The sequence below is a fragment of the Macaca thibetana genome, chromosome 9 (genome assembly GCF_024542745.1).
Source record: "Macaca thibetana thibetana isolate TM-01 chromosome 9, ASM2454274v1, whole genome shotgun sequence".
Taxonomy (NCBI): Eukaryota; Metazoa; Chordata; class Mammalia; order Primates; family Cercopithecidae; genus Macaca; species Macaca thibetana.
The window spans coordinates 376,594-396,393 of NC_065586.1; the positions used below are offsets into that span (position 1 = coordinate 376,594).

The 19,800-nt window shown below is 45.9% G+C and overlaps 1 protein-coding gene across 2 annotated transcripts in view; it reads right to left on the bottom strand.

The window, feature by feature from the left end:
* DIP2C (disco interacting protein 2 homolog C) overlaps positions 1–19,800 on the bottom strand; it is an 840,898-nt gene that overhangs the window by 118,610 nt on the left and 702,488 nt on the right. For both annotated transcript variants that reach the window (XM_050805453.1, XM_050805454.1), the window contains 5 exons: positions 18,681–18,890; positions 14,886–15,020; positions 12,403–12,522; positions 10,726–10,923; positions 5,815–5,906 (listed from right to left, as the gene is read on the bottom strand). In XM_050805453.1, coding sequence (XP_050661410.1) covers positions 5,815–5,906; positions 10,726–10,923; positions 12,403–12,522; positions 14,886–15,020; positions 18,681–18,890 — 755 coding nt within the window. The remainder of the gene's footprint in view (positions 1–5,814; positions 5,907–10,725; positions 10,924–12,402; positions 12,523–14,885; positions 15,021–18,680; positions 18,891–19,800) is intronic.

A 19,800-nucleotide genomic window follows, 5' to 3' on the forward strand; every position in this document is an offset into this window, starting at 1 on the left:
CGACTGCCTTTAATTTTTGCATATTACCTTCCATACCCACACATTTCACATAGATGAAGTCATATCCTACTGTTTCTCACTAAGCTTTGTAAGTACTTCCTTGTATTTCTACACAGTCTTCATGACTGTCATGGGACAGTTGTGCAGTTTGTTAGGCCATGCGCAGGACTCGGCTCAGATCCCATGTCAGTGTTTAGCTCTGGAATCTCAGGCACAACTGTGGCCTCTCCAAGCCTTAGTGTTCTCTGAAAAGTGAGAATGATAGAGCCTATGTCTTAATGTGGTCGTGAAGGTCTAAGGAGAGAATGTACATGGAGAGCTCAGTGGGATGCCTGACCCACAGCGTGAGCTCATGGACGCTGACTATGAGTAAAGGCCAAGTTACTGGCACTAGGGCTGGTAGCAGCATCAGTCCCGATGCCACACGCGTGCACTTGTTGTGGGCCCTGCCCCTCCCTGCAGCAGTCTTCCCTGTGTAGCTGCCTGGATGTGGCACCGATCCGTCCTGCCAGATCAACCGCTTAGGAACTAAGTTCCTACGAGAATTGTCAGAGTTCTAAAACTGTGGTTAATGTAAATTATCAAGTAATATTGGTACCTACTAATAGATTTTTTTTTTTTTAAAGAAACAAGTTCACTCTATTACAAAGGCTGGAGTACAGTGGCACAACCATAGCTCACTACAGCCTTGAACTCGTGAGCTCCAGCGATCCTCCTGCCTTACGGGTGGGCACTACTATACCCAGTTAATTTTTAAAGAATATTTTAGATGGGGTCTCACTATGTTGTCCAGGCTGGCCTTACACTCAACTAAGTTTTTAAAAATATGTTTAAGATGGGGTCTCGTTATGTTGCCTAGGCTGGCCTCAAACTCCTGGCCTCAAGCGATTCTCCTGCCTTGGATCCCCCAAAGTGTTTGGGTTACAGATGTGAGCCACTGTGCCTGGCCAATATGTTTTCTAAATACGTTTTCCGACGGTCCTTTCTTGACGAGGAACAATTTTCCTGCGATGATAGAGTTTTAATAGACAGCCCTATTTCTGGATTCCCACTATGCGCTGCGAACTCTGCTTCTGTTTTGACACAGGTTACTCGTGTGTGGGGCAGCATTAGTGTTCCTATTATGGACAGTGTTTTCATCAGTACATGAATCCTATGATTTTCCTACGATTTAGCACATGTGCATCATTTTTGCATTACCTCATTCTGGATTTTTTTTTTGAGACAGTCTTGCTGTGTTGCCCAGGCTGGAGTACAGTAGTGCAATCTCGGCTCACTGCAACCTCTACTTCCCAGATCCAAGCGATTCTCCTGCCTCAGCCTTGCGAGCAGCTAGGACTATAGGCGTGCACCACCACACTCAGCCATTTTTTTTTTGTATTTTTTGTAGATACAGGGTTTCACCATGTTGGCCAGGCTGGTCTCGATCTCTTGACCTAGTGATCCACCCACCTCAGCCTCCCAAAGTGCTGGGATTACAGGCATGAGCCTCCGCACCAGGCCTCATTCTTGAAGTTAAACAATTTATTAAAAATGTCCTAGCTGGAACTAACTTCATCACGAACAGTTTTGGACAAACATCCTAATCATCTGTGTATCTAAGTAAGCGGGCTGACATGAAAGCATCCCGATGGTCACTGAGAGGGGAGCAGGCCATGCTGGAAAGGTTGGAATGCAGGATCATTGGCCGACACAAAATTAAGTTGTAGATTCTATGAATATATGAATATTTCCTTTCTGTATGGCATTTCTACAGTCCACTACAATCTGCTAAGAGAGATTAGAAAGGGAATAAAATAATTTGTACGTCTATGCAGATAAGCTACAACCAATTATTTCTTCAAACTGAGGTTTACAGTCATGAGTGTCACGTGATGGACTGAGCTGATGGCATGTTTTTCAGATCTTGATACGGTAAACAAACAGTATTCAGTTAAATGTTTGTCAGATTTTCACATTACTACTGCTGTACAACTACTTCCCCTAAGGCGGACCAAAAAACACCAGGAAACCTTCGAAAATTCAGAAGATGTTAAAGTTCCATCCAAAACTGATGATTGCACCTATTCATAAAGAACATGTTCAATTCTGACTTGTTAATCTTCCCAGAATGCCAGCTCTGGAGGCAGAGTCTTCACCAGGGGCAGACAGCTGAGACGGAGAGGATACGTGTCATCCCCACGGCCAGACTGCAATCAGCCCTCTCCCAACAAGCACCTCGCGTCTGGCTCCTCTCCCAGCTCCTGGTGTCTCTGCTCAAAGGAAGTTCTTCTTTATCAGGGGTTTAAAATTCTCACTAGAGTTAATGCTGAAAATTCCGTATTATAGACCACTGCAGAGTTGTACTGAAATGTGATGAAATGTGGTGTAACAAAGTTAATAAAAACAGAATATAAAATTGTACATTATTGTATGCACGCGACAAGTAATGGATAGAAAAGGGGAAAATACTTAAAGGCTCTTTTAGCATCAAAACTGAAATTTTTTTTTGCAATTTAAGGAAGAGAACATTCTGTACTTACATCATTCCTTCAATATTTGAATCAGTCACAAATCCTGTTTTATTGCTATCTCTATAGTGATTCCAATGCAATACTTTACAAATACAAAGATGCTCGATTTTTGTAAACCCACATGGCTTCCCTCCATTCAATCCTCTGTGTACTTCTTTGACACCTCACTGTACCTAATTATTCACAGAGCAGGCGTCAGCCAGTCAGGAGGCACATGCACAGGCTCTTCAGGGGAGCGAAGGCCTTTCTGGCCGAAGGATTCCCAGCTCCCCTCCAGGGATCCTCGCACAGCCGGCCCTGCTGTCCAGACGAACGGCTTCAGCACCTTCCACGCTACCTCTGGGCACCCGACCAAGAGCTACAGGCTCATCTTTTCTCCTCGAGAGCCCTTATCAGATAATATTTTGTAAGAATAATTTTAGAAAAGTAGCACCTTCACCCCTGACCCAACCAAGCTAAACCAATCCCTGCCTAAAATGAGCCTCTTTACATATTTCATCAAAACCGTGCTTCCTGTATCCCTACTGACATCTCAGAGGAACCCAGGAGTTTATTTTGTAATTATCATATGGAAACTTCAAGTATCTGGAGGCCATACCAGGAAAGAATTGTTAAAACTATTAAGACTATGAACCACATTACAGATAATGGAGATATTCCATTACAATTACCATTTCATTATGTGGTAACACACAATTTACAATTCTAACAATTTTTACATGTAGAATTCAGTAGCATGAAGCACAATCACACTGTTGTACAAGCACCACCACCAGCCATCTCTAGAACTTTCTCATCTTCCCAAACAGAAACTCTGTTGCTATTTAACACGAACTTTGCATTCCTCTCCCCCAGTCCCTGGCACCTCACCTTTCTACTTTTGGTTCTCTAGAGTTTGACTACTCTACGGATGTCATGAAACCACTCTTGTGAAAATGGTAACTGAGGAAATTATGACAGTGGAAGGGATCAGACCTAACCAACTCCATCTTGCTTCCAATCTTTAAGCTGTCCTTGTTCATTCCTGGTGTAGGCCAAACTAACCTTGGGAAGGAATTCAGCTCACAGTTCAACTCTGAAACAAAACTGATAATAGCCCTTTCCCAAAATGACCCCCTTCTTGCTTGGGGACCAGTCTGCCTTTGCAGGACTAACAAATTAGCTGCAAGATTAGAAATTACCAGTTAGGGGTCATACAGCCTCTGGTTCCAACAGTCTGAACCTCCCCAAATTGCCCCTGGGGATAACATCACTATCATAAAACCTAAGATCGGTGCTGGAGGTATTCTGCAGACCTTGCACTGGATGGAACCGCTGACACCACCCAGACAGGTCATCTGGCTCAGCCAGTTCTGGGAACCCACCCAGGAACAGAAGACAGCAGGAAAAACTCACTTTGATCCCCGTTTGAGTCCACCTCCAACCCGACCAATCAGCATTCCCCACTTCCCAAGCCCCCACCCGCCAAGTTATCCTTAAAACCTCTGAACGATCCTGGAACACTTGGGGAGATTTGAGTAATAACAGAACTCCAGTCTCCCGCACAGCCAGCTCTGCGTGAATCACTCTCTCCATCGCAATTCCCGTCGAGATAAATTGGCTCTGGCTAGGCAGCGGGCGAGGTGAACCTGTTGGGCAGTTACGCTCATAGGAGTGGAATCACATAGTACCTGTTTTATGTCTGGCTTATTTGACTAGGCATAGTATCTTCAAGGTTCATCCATGTGTTATGTGCCAGAACTTCTTCCCTTCTGACGGGAAATCCACACCTAGTCCTTAGATTTGGGGCTGCTTCCACCGTTTGGTTTTGTGAATCGGCTGCTATGAGCCTGAGTGTACTCAACTCTCTCCTAGACTCTGTTTTCAATCCTTCTGGGTACACACCCCGAAGCACAATTGCTGGATTACACGGTAATTCCATGTTTAATTTTTTGAGGGACTGCCATGTTTTTCGGAGAGGCTGCACCATTTTACATCCTCACCAGCAGTGCGTGAGGGTTCCAATTTCCCCACGTCCTTGCCAACACGTGCCCTTTTCGGTGGTTTGGTCATTGCCATGCTTCTCGGTGTAAAGCAGCGTTTCACTGAGCTTTTGGTTTGCTTTTCCCTATCAGAGATGCTGAGCATCTCTTCATGTGTGTATCGGCCACTGCCAAATCTTTGGAGAAACGTCTACTCAAGTCTGGCCCATTTAAACATTTTTGTTGTTGTTGCTTCTTTTGGTGGTGGTGGGTTGTAGGAATTCTTTAAATATTCTAGATATTAATCTGTTGGCAAATAATTTGCAAACATTTTCTCCCATTCTGTAGGTGGCCTTTTCACTTCTCTCGATAGTTCTTGATGTACAAAAATTTTTAATGTCAAATCCAGCAACGTGAGGTATCTTCCCTATATTTTCTTCTAAGCCATTTTCTTTACGTTTTCTTCTAGGTTGTGGTTTTAGCTCTTACATTTAGGCATTTGATCCATTTTGAATGAATTTTTTGCATATGAATTTTTGCACGTTAGGTAAACATCCAACTTCATTCTCTTGCAAGTGGATATCCAGTTTTCCCAGTGCTGTGTGTTGGAAAGGCTGTCCTTTCCCCATTGAATATCTTGGCACCCTGCTGGAAATCACTTGTCCATATACACGAGGGTTTATCTCCAGGCTCTTTATTCTGTTCCATTGGTGTATACGTCTGTCTCTAAGCCAGTACACTATTGTGATTATTATAAGCTTTGTAGTAAATTTCATAATCAAGAAATATGACATCTACAGTTTACTTTTAAAAGAGGCCAAATGTGTTCAATAAAAAAATGGGAAAGAATCCCAGTCCATGGTCTCCTGGACCTGCTGCAATCTGTTGAACACGCCCCACAGCAGACTCATGCCTTTATAGTATTGCTTAAGTAATCAAAGCTCATGCTTCTGTTGGTTTATGGAGCTCTAAATGATGTCTTTATGTAATTCACTTGGAGTCCTTTAGGTAGGATAACCTAACCTTTGGGGCACGTAAAGCACATAGGTAAAAAGCTGTACATATAAATGCAACAAAACCAGGTTCTATACCCAGCTCCACATCTAAACTGGGGCATAAGGCATGGACAAGACCATTACCTGCTCAGGATGTAACATTAGAATGGAGATACCATTAATAGTATCTGTCCTGTGTAACTTACCAGGTAGCAGTTAAGAAGGAAAACTTGCTTTCCAGTGGAAAGCGGAGGTGGCGCTGAACTCTGCAATGTTTAAACAGTGGGCATCTTTTCCACACAGGACTGTGTGTTCTGTAGATTCAACAATTTAAGGTGCACTTACCCTATCTCCAGGCCGCACCATGGGTTCCTGCTTTGTGCCTAATTTGTGCAGAATGCTGTAAGCGACCTTCATACTTCTCGTCCACAGCTTGCCTATGAATACAAATCACAGACAAATGTGCATGTTAAGCCACACAGAGAGCACTGCTTCCGCAAACCGAAGTCCAGGGCATGAGTCCACTCTGCTTCCTGTATCTTGAACTGGGGGCAGCTGAGCAAAGGGGGAACTGGTAGGCGAGAATGGAAAATGAGTGAAAGTAGAACAGGGATTCTAAAAACAAAGCTTCAGGAGACAGAATGAAAATAAAAAGTGAAAACCAAGTGTTGGCCTGTCTTCTGATCTGTGATGTGGGGGCCAGCGGTGGGGGGAGCTGACAGTGCACACACCGTCACAGGGCTGGGATCTGCCCAGCTGAAATGACACTGCCAGGGAACAGGAGGGCCCCAAGAACCTTCTCCCTGCAGATCAAAGCTCCAACTCATCCTGAGTCCCTGGAGTCAAGAGGAGTAAAAGCAATGACTCCAACTGCAACAGTCAGAGCTGCCCGGACGCTGGAACAAGGCCGGCACAAAACAAATCCCCTCTGAGTGCACGAGGTGCCTGTAGCAAAGCCCCTGAAAACACCGATGGTCAGCACAGAAACCGTGGGGAAGGTTCTAGGGAGGAGAGTCCTGTGGGGCCACCGCAACAACGTCACTGCCACAAAGTCACGCCCGGTGACACGTCCCTCATCCACAGTCGGTCCCACGGGACTGAGGAACACAGCAGAAAACCACCTCAAGAGGCTCCAAACTCAAGTCCTGTGTTTCTCACCTTCAAACTTTCCTAACCTCAGGGTTTTAGGGTTTTTAATGATGAATCCTTGGATTCAGATAAAGATAATGATAAATATAGCAGTCTGAGATCAAATAACAATGCCTTTAAAGCCTAAAATGAGTTCTTAAATTACACAACGGCCTTTTACAAGCTAGTCTCAGAGGCTTCAGCTGCGAGAGCTTCTCATAGTCAAGGTGTTAAAAGACAGGATAATGCTTTAATAGTGTAATAAAGGTAACAGCAATCTTAACTATTTTGTTTCAATGCAATCACTGTTTTAATCTTTTCCCTATTTTAAATGTAAACGCTAAATCAGATTTCGTTGTTTACAACACAGTGCAAATTTAAAAACCTTGAATTTGTTTATTTCCTATGGGAATGAGGGCTCCTCGGGTATTATTATTTGTTTACCACAGTATTTATCCCTTGCTAATGAGAACATGAAGAGAATGATTTTTTTTTTTGTTCTAGTTCCTAGGACATGTCCTGGTCATAGTATGGGTTCAGCAAATGTTTCTTCATTTTACTAATGTCACAGGCAAGCTGTAATGAAATACAAAGTTACAGTGTGCATTCTAGCATATTCTTGAGCACTTTTGCTAGACACACTTTTATTCATGTACCCTCCTCCCGTCTTCCTTAGCTCCTCATCCTCAACACCATAGGTAGTCTTCAAGACTGGCAGCTTTACAGTCATCTGCAATTCTATTTGGGGATTTTATTTTCCTGAAAACGATCACTGGCTCATTAGATGTAACTTGGAGTATTTCTTCCCCAACAAAAACTATTATTCTGTGGCTTCGGATTTCTTTAATGTGAATAAGATTAGGGAACTATTATAGTTGGGTAAACAATAACAATCAATTCATTGCAATTGAGAGAAAAACAATGTGTTGCAACTGAATAAATCAATTACACTCGATTAGCACCATTCTAGTTTGTGAAAATTTCAACTTCATTCTCAGCTAAGAGTCTTGACATCCTAAGTTCACACAGAAGCTAGTTAACAATAGAGAGTTTGATAAAACACATGCAAACTTTTGGCAAAATTCTTGAAATATATTTGGTATACTTCTCAAACAGAAAAGGCAAGAAGTTAAGCTGCTGATATAAAGATACAGCAGTTCTTAACTGATGCATAAAGGAGATGTGTGTGAGGTCAGCACTGTTGTATTAGATATTGTGATTTCACTTGGTTTGGACTGAGGAACAGGCAACTGTACACAGTGTAACTGGTGAGGGGAGAAGTAGTGGGTGGCGATGGGCTGAACCGGAGCAAGCCCGGGAAGGAGGCGGGAACTTGAGACACACCATCAACTATGCAAAAGAGCAGCAAGGCCACAGAAGGGTGGCCCAGTGCGCTGCTAGCTCAAGCGTGTAGATTGCTCGAAACACCTGGAGTAATAGGAAAACCATAAATAAAACATTAAAAGGGAGATGAACATGAGCATCTGGCTTGGTAGGAACGCAAAATGAATGTGTAGGTCTCTCCCGAAAACCAGAGGCAGAGTGTAGCGCAGAGCTGCTGGACGCAGGACGTGAAGGGCAATTAACGGCACAGCGTGACTTATTTTTTACAAGATTATGAAATGCCACGGGTAGTCTAAGGTGGAAAACAGAATTATAAGATGTTCCACAAGTTTATTGACTTGTGGCTTTCATTAGCCACCTACACTTTCTATTAATGATCCTAAGTTTATCAGCTGAGAATTCTGCTATCCCAGCGCTTCGTAGGAAGCTAAATTTGGGGGTTGAGGGGAAACAGCAGGAGCTTAGAGAATACAGCCCTTCAGTTACACCAGGTTACTCAGTATTAGAACAATTCTCATTCGACGAGCTTGTTTCTGAGTCATCTCAGCAACAGCCAATCATTCGTTCATCTACATTAGCATTTCTGTGCAGAGGGAGCTTTCCACAGTGTTCACTGCGTTTTCATCTGATAAGCTGTAATCTTACATTTGGAAATGTGTCACTTTCTTATATTCCTTTAACAAGTAAAAACCAAGATCAACCCACGGCCTGCAATTAATGTGGGTAATTAAAATACAACAACATATAGATGATTTAAAAACAGGAGTTAAAATGCATTGGTTGGGGGCACGAGTTCTGATGACTCCAACTTTTCATATGAATATTCAGTCTGTGTCTTACGTCTCCCATTTATCTTAACCTTGCAGGAAGGGGAAAGACGCCAGCACTGTTCAATGTTCCAGCAGCAGAGAGGGGCGATCCTTCTGATCGAGATCATAAGCCCCGTGAGAACTGTGTCTTATTCGTCTTTAATTTCCTAAAACTTAGTCCCATGCCAACGCATACTGCATGCTTAAAATGTCCAAGTGAACGTGTGTTAGTGCTCAGAGTGAACGCACGCACCCGGAAGAGCACGGCTGCTCCTGGAATTCCTGGCATGTAGGCGGGGAGGCCTCGGAGGCCATCAGCTGTCATGCAGCAGTGACTCCAAGTACACAATTAGCTCCAGGGCTGAATTTGGCCGGAGATGAGGGTCACATAGAAAAGTCTTTCATCCTTTTGACTGAATAAAACCTATTTCTGAGGGCATAATTTTAAAAGTAAAGCTTATGCTTCATCATGGATGACACACACTATCCATTTAAAACCACTGAATGAAGCCATAAAAGCAAAGGAGCTACAAAACACACGCTCCCAAACCCAGTATGCTCCTAGGCCCAAATCCCCCATCTGTCAGTGAAATGCACAGGTCGACAGCTGCCGCCTCCCGGAGCCCCACCCCGAAAGGCTGGGCTCTACTTAGATTCCATGATTCAACAGAGCATCTGGCTTTGGGCCTCCATGGCTAATGGAGAAATCAACTCCTTTCCTACCTGCAATCAGAAAAGTGTTGTGTTATAACAAAACCTAAAGTTAAAAACAAAACCTGCGAACAGACAACAGGTGGAACGACGTACTGTACCATGCCCAAGAGCCTAGAATTGAAACAGCTATGTTTAAAATTTGGAACATCACACACCGGGGCCTATCATGGGGAGGGGGGAGGGATTGCACTGGGAGTTATACCTGATGTAAATGACGAGTTGATGGGTGCAGCACACCAATATGGCACAAGTATACATATGTAACAAACCTGCACGTTATGCACATGTACCCTACAACTTAAAGTATAATTTAAAAAAAAAAAAAAAAAAGAAGTCAAAAAGAAATAAATAAAATAAAATAAAATTTCAACTGTCAACATAAATCTCAGACATGCAGACATAATGAACCATTTTGGTCCTTTAGTTATTTTCTTATCTTTTGAAAACTCGAATTAATTTTTTAGAGATGGGGTCTTGCTCTGTCACTGAGGCTGGAGTGCAGTGACACAATCATAGCTCAATGCAGCCTCGAACTCCTGGTCACAAGTGATCCTCCTGCCTCAGCTCCCAAGTAGCTGGGACTATAGGCACGAGCCATCATGCCAGCTTTTTAGTTACTGTTTTCTTTGTAAAGCTGAAGCAAAGAGAAAATAGCCTGACAATCTGCTCCTCCATGGTCTCTTATCCACAGAAAAAAAGAGAATGCATTTCTCTGCTATCGTTAACCATGTGCAAAAGTTTTCAGACTGTATTAATTGTACTGAAGACTTAAGGGAAAGGTGGTTTCTCTGGCCTTCTGAAAAAGTCCCTTGGAAACCGATTTTGTTTCTTCTGAGTGATACATATCTGAAAGCTTAGACAGATTTTTCTAACTACGAATCTTTGCTGAAAGCATGCATTTCAATAAATCACGTATGTATTTAAGAAAATCTAACATCTTATTAAGAGTTATGGTCACTGCTTCAAGCAGCCATTTCTGGTTTTAACTCAAAATATATTTAACAAAATAACTTTCGAGATTCCATTTATTTCTGTGCCAGAAACATAAGGCAGCTTAAAATCCATCAGTCACCAGAAGTAACCGACACTGAGCTTTGTGCGTTCGGGAGTGGCTGTGCGTGGCTGTGCGTGGCCATGGGCAAAGGGCAGAGGGTGAGCCTCGGGATTACTGTGAGGATGTGAACGGACACTGAGCTTTGTGCGTTCGGGAGTGGCTGCGAGAGGGGGTGGGCAAAGGGCAGAGGGTGAGCCTCGGGATTACCGTAAGTGAGGATGTAGAGGGGCTTCCCGTTGGTGTCCATGGTGGTCAGGCAGGGCGCCTTGGGCGAGATGGTGCCCCACCTCTGCAGCGCGGCCTCCAGCGACGGCGGCCAGTTCGTGACCACGCCCAGCTGCTCTCCACGCATGGCCAGCATCTGGGCCCCCTCCGGCTTTGGTTGGTTCGGATCTGGTTGTTGAACTAAATCATTTGAATACAAGAGGTTATGAGAGAAATGCATCCACATTAGCGTGGCTACTTTTTGTTCTTTATAAAGAAGCCAGGAGATTTATACTTAAGGTGCACATTTATTGGCTGATAGAAAAGCATGCTTTTCTACAATTGGGGTCTATACACAAGCATCACGAATGCTGGTAAAAAATCAGTTCTTGTAATTTCCAAGGCAGCCTGTAGGTGGAGTGCTTAGGCGGACCTGGACACACCTGCAAACTGACAACAGGTGGAACTGAGCAGCATACAGGCAGAGAGCCTGGAATTCAAACAGCCATGCTGAAAATTTCCATTATCAACATAAACTAGTGATTTTGGACCCCAAATTGCTTAAATCTTGCTAAATTATATTTTGTCCTTAAAGATTAATGGTACATTTATTTTCCGAGGCAGGGTCTCTCTTCTGCCTTGGCTGCGGTGCGATGGCATGATCACAGTTCCCTGCAGCCTCGACCTCCCAGGCTCAGGTTATCCTCCCACCTTAGCCTCTGCTACAGTCCTAGCCTGTAGCTAGGACTACAGGCATGCACCACCATGCCCAGCTAATTTTAGTGTGTGTGTGTGTGTGTGTGTGTGTATACATACATATATTTTTTTGTAGAGCCAGGGTTTTGCCATATTGCCCAGGCTGGTCTTGAACTCCCGGGCTCAAGTGATCTGCCCACCTTGACCTCCGACAGTGCCGGAATCACAGGCATAAGCCACCGCACCTGGTCTGAGCTGTACATTTAAATCTGCTACAAGTACTCTGAATAACAGCAACACGGAGCGAGTATTTTCCTGAGTAAAACTAAAATCAGTGCATCATAAATACCACCTGCCCAATCCTTGCGAGAGGTGAAGAATGGAAATTATCTCTTCCATTTCTGGAACAGACTTGTCTCTCACTTTATGACTGAGAAGAAAACCGGCCGCTTTTACTTGTGGTTTAATGCATAAGATAATAAGGAGCTCAAGTTTGCTACAATGAGCAGTTCTTGTGCTTTGTTTCAACTTTAAGTTGTTTGTCTAAAAAGACCCAGGAGCATTTGGGGGCAAAGGCAGCAGCTCCGGCCTCTGTAAGGAGCGGCAGGAGGAGGAGGAGGGAGGCGGCGGCACCTCACACGCCTGTTTTGCTGTGAGCGAAGGATTTCCCCAGTTTACTTGTTTTTCTGTATGTTTATACTTTACTTGTATTTCTATACTCTTAGAGTTCTTAGAGAGAGACCTGACCTGGGTAACGGAACAAAATCACCTCCTGCAGAGGACGACTAACAACCAGGTTTAGAAACCTGCCAACACCGAGGCTGCCTGGGAACATCACCTGCTCCCTATACCTGGGTTCCCATTATCCAACGAATGCCAAGATTACTGCTCTTAAAAAGTAAAATAGCCCTGCAGAAAAAAACGTCATTGCTTATGGGACCATAGGAGCATCTGGAAGAAACACGTGGGAAAGAGTTCTCTCACCTTCTAATAATTCTTCAAAGTCATCGACAAAGAATTCTCGTAAAGGTGGTCGTTTCGGTCGTTTGAGGGTATTGACGAGCTGCTGGATTTTTGCTGACACCCGGCTACTTACTGGTACTCCTGAAAAACAGGAACCACTGGGTGGGGGAAGCGATCACCACAGCTTCAACGAGCACCCACAGTCCCACAGCCCCCCTGCCCAGCACGGCTGCAACAGGCTGGCGTCCTTCTAGACGCCATCCCGGGAAGGGCCTGAGGTGGTCATGCTGTACAGTAGCCCTGTGGCTACGCAGGAGACAGGACAGAGATGCATCGGACCCGAACGTCTCCCACGTTCCAGCATGCGCTGTTCTGCCGGTCATGCTGGGAAGAGCCTCAGGACCACATGCTTGACCCCGGCTCTGATTCTCAGGACATAACTGTCATCTGCAGAGGGCAGACTCCTCATTCTCACTGCCCCAGGTCCCCCTTCTCAACAGGGCGAGACCATCAGTGGAGCAGTAAGGCCTTCCCTGAGTCTGTCTCTCCAGGGACCGTCAGCATTCGGCCTCACGGAGGCACGAGAACATCGGGCTGGTGAGTCACGTCTGGAACCCCCAGCATCCCACAGCCCCGGGCTCAGGTTCCAGCACCACCACGTCCAAGCCCTGTCCACTCCTAATAAGGCTGAGCTCCTCACACATGTTCCAAACCCACGCAGCTCAGCCCACACACAGGCAATGCATCCTCAAACACAGAAGTTAAAGTCTCTAAACTCAAATTTTTGTGTAACAGAATACTAGCACATACCTATCCAAGTGGACTGAGAAAAACCCCATTTTATAATACTGTGCTAATTACAGCAAATGCTGCATCACTCTGAAAATCAACTGATTTAATAAATGAAAAAGTCAGTTTTCAAATTTCAAGATAAATCAATCAAATAAATGAACAAGACAGAGGATCAAGACACTGATGCTCCAACTAGATCGAAAGCGTCCTCCTCAGGCACACGCTGCAGGCCAGCAGGACCTGGGAAACCATCAGCCAGAGTTGTGGGCCTGGACGGTGCAGGGGTCTCTGCAGGTGCAGCTGGCAGGCCATTCCCTCACCTGAGGCAGAGCCCTTGTTCGCCCCTGCACTGGACCATAAAAAATAGACCTCAACATTTGGGGGGAATAGAACAGAATTCAAGGAAATTTTTTCTATCAAGAATTTTTAATCAGTGTCTCAAAATGCTCTGGGGGCACTTTCAGAATTGAGACATTAAATATTTCATATCTCTGAAAATACAGAAAAACACACAATCCAGATCTCTCAACATCTAAGCATAGTATTTTCCCATTAAATAGCCCAACTAATTTGGTTCGGACCAATCAGACCATCCCCACCAGGCTACGATTCTCAAGCTTAATTTGGCAGACGTCAGAATCACCTCAAGGCCCCCAGAACTTCTAGCTCATGACGTCTGGGGTGTGGCCCAGAATCACCCTCCCAGCGAGGGCCCCTGTGGGATCTGGTGTGGGAGGCTGTGACACATCAAGACGACACAATACACCACGCGGGATTTACCTGGGGAACAAAGGTGAAGATGACAGACTTGAAAGATGACATAGTTACTAAAATGACCGTGACAAGAGTAACAAAAACGGCCAATTTACTATAGACTGAACTTATCAGAGAACTAAAGCAAATAATGACACAGAAAGGCATTCCAGCAAAAGTCATCGCACCGGCAACCAGGGCGATTTCAAGTGCACTAACTGGACACTTGCAAAGCCACGGCCGGGCTCTGCCTCACCTGAGGATGCAGCGGTGTGCCTGTCGGGGCTCAGATAGGCCTCCCTGTCCGCTGTGCCTGTCGGGGCTCCGATAGGCCTCCCTGTCCGCTGTGCCTGTCGGGGCTCCCACAGGCCTCCCTGTCCGCTGTGCCTGTCGGCGCTCCGATAGGCCTCCCTGTCCGCCTGTGAGTTCCCTGCACCACAAGATGAGGGCACACCAAGGCTGCTCCATGCAGCTTCACACGGGGGCATTGTATTTCATTCACTGCTAGGTTCTACACTGACTTGTATGATCCCGGGAAGGACTGAGACTTAAATAGAACAGGGGCTAGGTGATACAAACCGCTGCTGTAACCAGAACATACCAAGACCAGGCCACGAGGAAAGAAGCCGCCCTCGGCCGCAGCCTGTTACCAAGTCGCTGACATCTCTGTCCAACATGGATAAAAAGACCCTTTTTCCTCCGAAGTCTAAAGCAACATATTGGCCCATCTGACAGTAATTCTGTTGTACATTTAACTTCATCTTGCTCTTCTAAGTGACTGTTCATGGTCTTAACACCTGTACAAGAATTTCTCAGTTGCTGAACCACTGTTAGTTATTCAGCAGATAAAATGACAGCAGACTATACCCCAGGAAGAAACACACCCAGCCACGGGCACAGAACGGGACATCAGCACAAACCGTTTACCAGAAAAAACGCATCTCTGCTTTGGGACGTACCATCCCCGGTCTCCATGAGCTCGGCGTTGCCGTACTTGGGCGCTGTCCGGGACCCCGTGGAACCCTGTGGTCTCTCCACCTGTATGGAGTGCTCTGAGGTGTACGTGGTTACGTCAGGAGGTGCAGAATGATTTTCTGTAAAGAAGCACATCATGAGTGTTTCTGGTGGTTGTGGCGTTTGCTCGCAGGTTGAGCCATAGCTCAGGAAGAGACCGGAGCACAGGCGCTCACCCTGGGGGTGTCGTGAGAAGCCAAAGCCGGTCTCAGCCACGTCTGCCACAAACATCCGGCACAAAGGGGGACCCCAGCATAACTCATGTTGCCGCAAATGGAGCAGAGTTCAGTGAAACCTCAATTTCCTAACAGGAGCCACGTCAGCGGCGTTTTAACTAGAATAACGCTAGACCGGCGATGGCAGGGTGTCGGAAACCCTGCCCGGGAAGGGTCCCGTTTCCTGTCGGCCACCGTCGACACAGCCCAGGGCTTTACTCATGCTTTGGAGCCCAGGGCCTGGAAATGGAAACCCAGCTCTGGAAACTTCTGGGGATTTGAGAATGTCCCTTAAGCTCTCCGTGCCTCAGTTATTCATCAAATGGGAACAGTAATGGCCATGACCATGTAGGGTAGTTGGGTGGATTGCATGAGCTAACACATACACAGTTCATAGAATTTTCTTTACTAAAGGGGGAAAACATCAAGAACTATTATTATTTGTCTTAGTACAAACAATACTAGTCATTCAAAAAACCACATTTACACCCTAATGTGTACTAAGGACTGCGTGAGGCCAATGAGCGCATGGAGCTTTCTCTTACAGCACGCGGTGGAGAGAAAGCCAAGCCGGACGTGGCTAAATGGGGAAAAGCCTGCTTTGCTAGTTAGTGAATAAAACGTTGAAGATGCGCCAAGCAGCCCACGGACCATGCCCGTCACACCTAGAATCCTGATGGGCGCCACAGTGCAGATCCGGATTCTGAATCCTCCTTTGACAGCAGCTTTTCAGGATCACCCACCACTGTCCCACGTGACAGAAGCCACAGAAGCGTGACATTCTGTGCTGCTGAAAGCGGTGCTCATCCCCAAAGCCTTTCTTCACCGGACGCTGCCCGTGTCAGCACCGCGCCCGGAGGCCGTCTAGACGGCGAAATCAACTGAACGCACAAAAACAGCAACAGAAAATCGAGGCACAAGAGAGGCCGTGAAACGAGGCTCCTTTATGATCCGAGAACCGGGCGGGGTGGGGGTGCTGAGCCGCCTCCTGAGGGTGTCAGTCTGGCGTCACAAGTCGATTTGGCAACGCCACTCGCTTGGAACCCCTGACTGAGAAGAGAATGATCGGCTCTCACTAAGGGGAGGGCCGGCCACACCGTCCGTCCGTGCCAGGACTTTCCACCTGGAGGCAGGAGGCCCGACTTCCTGCAGAACCAACCCTCAATCCTCAGCGGATTGGATGGTAGCGTCTGGGAGGCCTCCTCTCAGCTCCGAGGTGTGAAAGTGCTGCAGACAGCCTCTAGATGGACAGCGGGTACAGCAGTGGAAACAGAAAACTAGAATGCGATTTCCTATCTTATGCCAAACTGGCTTGACTGTGAAGATGCATGTGAGATGTCCCTACTTAACTGCTGGCATAAACTGGTGGGAAAAATCCACAAAGGACTTGAGATTTCGCTTCAACAAGTAGAAGCGCGGCCAGCTCTGTGAGACTGTGTGACCTGGAGTCTGCAGCCCTGGCTTTTCTCCCCTGGGACCAAGGCAGCCTCTGTGGCCGCCCCTTCGGTCCCTTGCTGGAGGGCTTGGCCAGCGTGACTCTGTTGTGCCCAGACTCCTTACAACACTCGCGCACACACGATCACACATGCTACGTTCTCGTTCACAGGCACATCTGACTTTTTACTTCTCTTGTTTTGCCACACAAAATATTTTTCCTCTTCTAAGTTTATTTTGCCACGGCTTTTCCAAAAAAATTCCAAGTTATAGAAAATTTCCAGATAGTCTAGGAAGATTATCTTTGTGCCCAATTAGAAATTACCGGAATGTGATCACCCGAGAGTTACATTTGGGTCACACTGAGCCCTGATGTACATGAGTTAGGAGCCCCTCATAGTTTGGATACATTAATTCTTTGTACTAAAACTTCCTCCAGTATTGAAAGGGTAAACCCACAAAGGGAGGCCCAAGTGCAGTGATCCATTTATTCAAAAACATGTGTTTTCCTTGGTAAGATTCTGTGCATTTTCTTAAAATTGAATAAAATCCGAGGATACAAATGCTTCCACCAAGTGGCAAAGGCAGTGTCTGGCCTCCCCGTTCACGTCTGGCAGAGCCTCAGCCACTATCCTGGGATCCAATATACACACGGAATTTTATTATGGAAAAATACATAACAGTCACACATTTCTGTTCAATATTTAACCTACTGTGATTTCAAGTATAGGTTAATTCACATAAACCAGTGTACATGTTCCTGAAACTATGTCATACTGAAGTTTAACACTGCTTTGCATTTGAGTACTACTTTGCAAACTTTTAGAGTGTATTTCTGTTTTCTCCTTTATACTCACAACAGTTGAGAGAGAAAAATTATTTTCAATTTTTTTTCCCTCACTCAAAGCCTGAAGCAGGAGAAGGGACTTCAAGATCCCAGCAGCAGTTATTGGGAAAAGTGAGACAGACCCAGCTCTCCTGACAGCAAACTCCTGCTCCAGACAGAAAACAGCTGACGCTTTCAGTGTCAGTGAGCACCGAAGGGGCTGGGACCCAAGTCAATCCTAAACGCCTCTGGGTGTCAAGGAGTCAGTGATCTAGAAGTGAACATTCTGGGGTTCTGGGGTGTCTGTGGGCTATCTGATCACACATGACGTCCACCTGCTTCCCACTGAGGGTTTTGCAGAGATCAGGCTTTCCTGCAGTAGCTGGTGCTGGGAGCATCTGAGCCTGTGGCTGGTGCTCCGTTATCGGCGACGTGGTACACAGTTGTCTCCGGCTACTGCTTTAATAGAGACACACACCAAATCCTATTCAACCCTAGTTCTGTACTTGATGGAAAACATTTACTCCTGAACCATTCAGAGGCAGAGCAACACGAGGCTCATCACCGCTCCCCCACGCGCAGACTCTTCCTCTAATAATTCTCACTTCACTCCTTTTCCACGGCATCTTCAAACGTTGTGGGGCAGTGATCCTGACTTCATTCTTTTTCTAATACAGAGGATCTCCCTTGTCACAGAACCTACACAAAACAGTGCGCCACGCCCAAGAAATCTGAACACCTGTGGCAGACAGTAGCGTAAAGTGGCCGTGATTAAAGCCCTCGTTTCCTTAAATGACTCCCGTGGTCAGGAGGAGCACACTTTAAAACCCTGTCCTGTTGACTGGGACTGTTAAGGTTTCATGTAGGAGCATAAGTGAGAAGAAAAGATGGGAGCGGATATGGCTGCAGGATTCCCCAGGAACACGAAAGGACTTATAAGCAGAAGGCCCCTGGAATTCGGATATGGCTGCGGGATTCCCCAGGAACACGAATGGACTTATGAACAGAAGGCCCCTGGAATTCGGATATGGCTGCGGGATTCCCCAGTAACAAGGCCCCTGGAATTCCAGCTGTGGGAGGGACCTGGGCATGAGAAGCAGTAAAGCATCTTCCAGAAACATCCAACCAAAGCACCCCAGGGGCCAGAGGGGCTCTGCGCTCTTTCCACTAAGGGATTCCACAGCCATGATGCAAACAGAGGAGAACGTGCACACACAAAGGCATTTAAACAACAGGCACAGAAAGACACTGTGAAGCGTGCTCACCTATGTGGGTCTGGGCCATGACGTCCGCCAGCCTGTGGGCAGCCCCGCTGCCCCCGCTCTGCGTGGAGGACGAGGAGGTGGTGGACGTGGTGGAGCCGTGGATGGCCTGACTGATCCAGTGCTCCATGTTGATGCTGCCCTGGCTGGAGGTGGGGGTGCCCTGGGAGTCCCCCTGCACTGAGCCTTCATCTTCTGAGCCAGAAGAGGTATCTGTGTAAGAAGAAAGGCAATTTGCTGTATGTTGCAGCAAAAACATGCACCACAATCTCAGTCCCTCAAACAGATTTACTTCACACAAGTCTAAACAGTTGTTCAATGACTTTGCTGTAGACACTCTCGAGAAGTTAAACCACTTTTCAGATAATGAACCATTTATTTTAGCATAATGAATTTTTCTTCCAAAACACCTTAAACATGCTATAAGATGTTTGATACTGTCATCTCAAAGATGCACTGACACATATCCTCTACACAGCAGTTTGGGAAGAAACCAAGTGTTTTCTTGTGTGTCAGAAAGTGAGAGGGCAAGGGGAGGCAGAGGGCCTGTGCGGCTCTCAGGAGTCTCAGTGTGACTATGTTTAGCCCTGGTTAGTCCTGAGATGCTCTTCTGGGCTCTGATTTATTTCTACGTTGGTGTGTGTGTTAGATACCCTTGCAGGTGATTTTTGCATCTGTGTGTCAGTTACCCATACAGCTGATTTATTTCTACATCAGTGTGTTAGATACCCAAGCAGGTGATTTCTGCGTCGGTGTGTTCGATACCCATGAGGGTGATTTATTTCTACATCGGTGTGTTCGATACCCATGCAGCTCCCTAAGGATCAAGACGCTGATGATGGTAACAGGAGAGAAAGCAGAATGTGCCTCACATGGAGCGGCCTCTCCACCTCCCCGTTTTCCTCTGGGGCACACAACAAACCCTCATGTTACATTTTACACTCAAATCTATTCACCTTTACAGTATTCGTTTCTTATACATTCTCATCGGTTTTTCTATCTGTACAAATTGGATATCTTGGATTATGATAAAATACATCTATTTTTTCACTATAATTCACGAGAACATTTTTCATTTAATACTTTTTCATGCAGTACCAAGGTTTTTGGGAATAAATTGCTG